Source organism: Corticium candelabrum, chromosome 16 (genome assembly GCF_963422355.1).
Source record: "Corticium candelabrum chromosome 16, ooCorCand1.1, whole genome shotgun sequence".
Classification (NCBI taxonomy): domain Eukaryota; kingdom Metazoa; phylum Porifera; class Homoscleromorpha; order Homosclerophorida; family Plakinidae; genus Corticium; species Corticium candelabrum.
The window spans coordinates 1,685,210-1,690,209 of record NC_085100.1 but is presented as its reverse complement, the minus strand read 5'-3'; the positions used below and the strand labels follow the sequence as shown (position 1 = coordinate 1,690,209).

Genomic DNA, 5,000 nt, shown 5'->3' with positions numbered 1-5,000 from the left:
GTCTGTCTGTCTGTCTGTCTGTCTGTCTGTGTGTGTCTGTTTTGTCTGTCTGTCTCTGTTTGTCTATGTGTCTGTCTGTTTGTGTGTGTGTGTGTGTGTGTGTCAGTTTGTCTGTCCATCCGTCTGTCTATTTGTCTGTCTGTTTGTCTGTCTGTTTGTCTGTCTGACTGTTTGTCTGTCCGTCTGTCTGTTTGTGTGTGTCTGTCTGTTTATCTGTCTGTTTGTGTGTGTCTGTGTCTGTCCATCCGTCTGTTTGTCTGTCTGTTTGTCCGTCTGTCAGCCTGTTCAACTGCTGCTTCTCTTGATTCATGTACTAACGGCCATCGTCTTGTGTCTCTTAGACTTTGTTCTAACTAAGGTTGATGATTTGGTGAATTGGGCGAGAAGAGTGAGCAGTACATGTTACGGTTTAAGTAATATGGTGGTTGCATGATGTTGGATGTGTGTATGAGTAGTCATCCCTGTGGCCAATGACGTTTGGTCTTGCTTGTTGTGCTGTTGAGATGATGCACATGACAGCAGCAAGGTGAGGTGCAGGAAGGGACATGTCAAGACAGACAGACAAATGGACAGACAGACAGAGACAGACCGACAGACAGACAAATGGACAGACAGAAAGACAGACAAACAGATGGACAGACAAATGGACAGACAAATAGATGGATAGACAAATGGACAGACAGACAGACAAATAGATGGATAGACAGACAAACAGATGGACAGACAAATGGACAGACAGACAGACAAATAGATGGATAGACAGACAAACAGATGGACAGACAAATGGACAGACAGACAGACAAACAGTCAGACAGATAGACAGACAAACAGATGGACAGACAAATGGACAGACAAATAGATGGATAGACAAATGGACAGACAGACAGACAAATAGATGGATAGACAGACGAACAGATGGACAGACAAATGGACAGACAGACATGCAAACACAGTGCTCGAAATAGCGGTTGGACATCGGACATTTCCGAACACTTTTGTTGTTTGTCCGATCACCAAGAAGAACGTTCGGACAACATGTCAAACTTTAGAAACGCAACTGTAGACCTGCCGTAAAGGAGCGCTAATGTCTTGTTCTCGAGGTTTGATTTATCATTTTCCACTACAGCTAGCTGCATAATGAGCGTCTATTCGTTTGCCGCATGTTTCCGAAGTATATTACCCAGTGATGGCCGCTCTTCATTTGATAATTGAATTATAATTACTAGGCCACAGGTGCGACGTGTTTCATTTCTACATCTAAAGGTTCGTTGTAAGATTAGTGTTTCTCGTATATGGGACCAGGGTTAGTCAGAAGAGATACACATGAGTTACTAGTAGTATACCCCAACCGGTCTTGTAAAACGGATTCCTGAGTCACGTGATGTACTGATATGCATGGCGTTCTCCAACTATGTCGTAACTGGTCTGCTGCGAACTTCAATCTTGTCGCTTTTCAATTTTATAGTATGTACAGTATCCTAGAGATTTACAGAGGCTAGTCTCTGTTCGCGCTGACTTTGCTCCCAAAGTCAGTAATGATGCAGCTGTAATTGTTTACCACACGCAGATGTTAAGTGATATCCAAAACTGTCCATTAGAGGTCATATGACAATAGAATGATGTTATGTAAATGTGAAACAATCTGTGGGAGACCATTTTAGTCTGACTTCTATCCCAAACTCCGTTGACTTGTGGATACTTAGTACTGTTTATAGACCATAACTGGTCTTCCTATGGCTGGACTGCTTTAAAATGTCTTGTCTAGTGTCGTTGTATTATTGAAGAAATTATTCCCACTGTTGTGTCTTTCTAGAATGGCAAAAATTGCCTCCGCTTTTGTGATACCTTACTGAACTTCTGTGCTCATGTAGCTGTTGACTGTTTATGGATATCATAAGGCATGGTGACACTGATCTTTTGCACTCATCATGTTAAATTTGGCTGCCTTTTTTATTAACGCTCGTAATACCAAACAAATTAAAATCCGGTTTTGATGCTCCTGAGTAAGTTAGTTACGATGGAAAATATGCTTGAACCAATTCTAGCTGTGAAGTCCAATCAATTTAAAATTTTAGTCTTGCGTAGCCAGCCCCTCCCCCTTTTAATATCAAAAAGGAGGGGATAACTTTTGATATCAAAAGGGAGGGGATGACTTTTGATATCAAAAGGGGAGGGGCTGCCTACGTGAGACTATGTCCGACAACGTTGAAACCTTACTTCGAGCACTGCAAACAGACGGACAGACAAATGGACAGATAGACAGACAGACAAACAGATGGACAGACAGACAAACAGATGGACAGACAATGGACAGACAAATGGACAGACAGACACACAAACAGATGGACAGACAAATGGACAGACAAACAGAGACAGACAAGCAGACGGACAGACAAATGGACAGATGGACAGACAGACAAATGGACAGATGGACAGACAGACAGATGGACAGACAGACAGATAGACAGACAAATGGACAGACAGACAGACAAACAGATGGACAGACAGACAAACAGATGGACAGACAATGGACAGACAAATGGACAGACAGACACATAAACAGATGGACAGACAAACAGACAGACAGACAAGCAGACGGACAGACAAATGGACAGATGGACAGACAGACAAATGGACAGATGGACAGACAGACAGATGGACAGACAGACAGATAGACAGACAGATGGACAGACAAATGGACAGACAGACAGACAAACAGATGGACAGACAGACAAACAGATGGACAGACAGGCAGACAGACACAGAAGCCAAACCCAAATTGGTAGACATGACATGCACATCCCTGTTAACCCTAAACACCAAACACATCATAGTGTTGCATACATGCACAACACTCGTACGTACAGCCAGACAGATGGCACACAGTTAGACAAACAATACAATAAAGTACCAAGAGAAAACGATCCAACATCTACCTACTTGTCTAGATATGACATGGACAGATTCGGAATCGTCTTCAGAGCCAGTCCAGTATGTCAATTGTGTGTGTTCGTATCATGTGCTTACTCTACAGTTTGTGTGTCGTTTGCTGACAGCGTCAGTCAGATGTCATGATCGTTGCTGGTACTTTGACCAACAAGATGGCTCCAGCTCTACGTAAAGTCTATGATCAAATGCCTGAACCAAGATGGGTTATTTCGATGGGAAGGTGAGGAGGTAGAGTACGTTGTCTGTGTCTGTTAGGTGGTATACATGTGTACGTACTACGTTGTCTGTGTCTGTCTGTCTATCTGTCTGTCCATTTGTCTGTCTGTCTGTCTGTCTGTCCATATGCTTGCTTGCCTGTCTGCCTGTCCATCCATCTGTCTGTCCATCCACCTGTCTGTCTATCTGTCTGTCCATCCGCCTGTCTGTCTGTCCATCCATCCACCTGTCTGTCTGCTTGTATGTCTGTCTGTCTGCTTGTATGTCTGTCTGTCTGCTTGTATGTCTGTCTGTCTGTCTGTCCATCCATCTGCCTGTCTGTCCGTCCACCTGTCTGTCTGTCCATCCATCCGTCTACCTGTCTGTCCATGCATCTGCCTGCCTGTCTGTCTGTCTGTCCATCTGCCTGCCTGTCTGTCCATCCATCCGTCTGCCTGCTTGTCTGTCCGTCTGTCCATCTGCATGTCTGTCTATCCGTCTGTCTGTCCATCCATCCATTCGTCCACCTGTCTGTTTGTCTGTCTATCTGTGTGTCCATCTGCATGTCTGTCCATCTGTCTGTCTGTCTGTCTGTCCATACATACATCCGTCTACCTGTCTGTCCATCTGCCTGTTTGTTATTTGCTTGTCTGTCCATGCATCCGGTTGTCTGTCTTTGTCTCCTGTCTCTCTGTCTGTCTCTCTGTCTGCAGTGTCTACAACATCTGCTCTACACCGTTATTCATTGTGCTCGTTGTAGTTGTGCTAATGGTGGAGGATACTACCATTACTCCTACTCAGTTGTCCGTGGGTGTGACCGCATAGTCCCTGTTGATATCTACGTCCCAGGCTGTCCGCCCACAGCTGAAGCGTTACTCTATGGCATCCTACAACTACAGAAAAAGATCAAGCGATCACAACCAATGACGATGTGGTACAGGAAGTAGAACGGAGGAACGATCACTCTTGCACTAATGTATGACAACAGTGTGGACACTCGTCTGACATGATAGCATATCACTGTGTTGATATCAATTGTATAGAGATTACATTTTCGTGTGTTGGCATGAGAGATTGGGTAGTTACATTGATCTCCATTCGTAGCTCGTGACCTCTACTTTGCCACTTCTGTCCATGACCCATTTCCCCTCTTGTCATGGCCCATTCCCCTCTTGTCATGACCCATTGACCCTCTTGACCACAATGCCCCTCTTGTTGTGACCCCTTTTCCCTCTTGTTGTGATCCCTTTTTCCCTCTTGTTGTGACCCAATTTCCCTCTTATTGAACCCCTTTCACCTCTTGTTGAACCCCCTTCCCTTTTGTTGAACCCCCTTCCCTCTTGTTGAACCCCTTTCACCTCTTGTTGAACTCCCTTTCCCTTCTTGTTGTAACCCCTTGCCCCTCTTGTTGTGGTTCCCTCTTGTAATGACCCTTGCCCATCTTGCTGACCCGACTGTGAACAAATCTCAACTGTCTCACAACAAACACATTAAAATCCCTACATACTGCCAGCAGCAGACAAGCCAATCATCAGCAAATCAATCTTTGTTACACGATTTCTACGCATTCGGTTCAGTTCGTTTGTTCAATAGCAAGTCATCGAGGTGGAAGTGGTGGAGGAGCACCTCCCGAAGGCGACAAGGCTGCCTTCATATGTGAGCCGCCTGCACGAGATCCAGCATGATGCGCCTGTTGTCTACTTGATACCTGACCAGAGGACGGTGGCCTAGCTGCTGATCGACGAACTTGAATTGGTGAACGACCACCAGGCCGAGAGAAGTCGGACGATACAGGACGACCACGTGCAGACATCTGTTTAGAGATACAAAAAGGAATGTTACTGTAATAACGGCAT

The 5,000-nt window shown here is 45.0% G+C and overlaps 2 protein-coding genes across 2 annotated transcripts in view; one reads left to right on the top strand and one right to left on the bottom strand.

Annotated features, from left to right (window-relative positions):
* The window catches only part of LOC134191937 (NADH-quinone oxidoreductase subunit B 2-like), a 5,537-nt gene extending 1,323 nt beyond the window's left edge, over positions 1–4,214 (top strand). The window contains exons 5-9 of the mRNA XM_062660585.1: positions 342–388; positions 456–526; positions 2,949–2,991; positions 3,057–3,169; positions 3,905–4,214. Of these exons, the coding sequence (XP_062516569.1) occupies positions 342–388; positions 456–526; positions 2,949–2,991; positions 3,057–3,169; positions 3,905–4,091 (461 nt within the window). The 3' untranslated portion in view covers positions 4,092–4,214. The remainder of the gene's footprint in view (positions 1–341; positions 389–455; positions 527–2,948; positions 2,992–3,056; positions 3,170–3,904) is intronic.
* A 397-nt stretch (positions 4,215–4,611) lies between these two features.
* Positions 4,612–5,000, bottom strand: part of LOC134191935 (myosin-IIIb-like) — a 16,576-nt gene continuing 16,187 nt past the window's right edge. Inside the window, exon 29 of the mRNA XM_062660583.1 lies at positions 4,612–4,957. Coding sequence (XP_062516567.1) covers positions 4,742–4,957 — 216 coding nt within the window. The 3' untranslated portion in view covers positions 4,612–4,741. The remainder of the gene's footprint in view (positions 4,958–5,000) is intronic.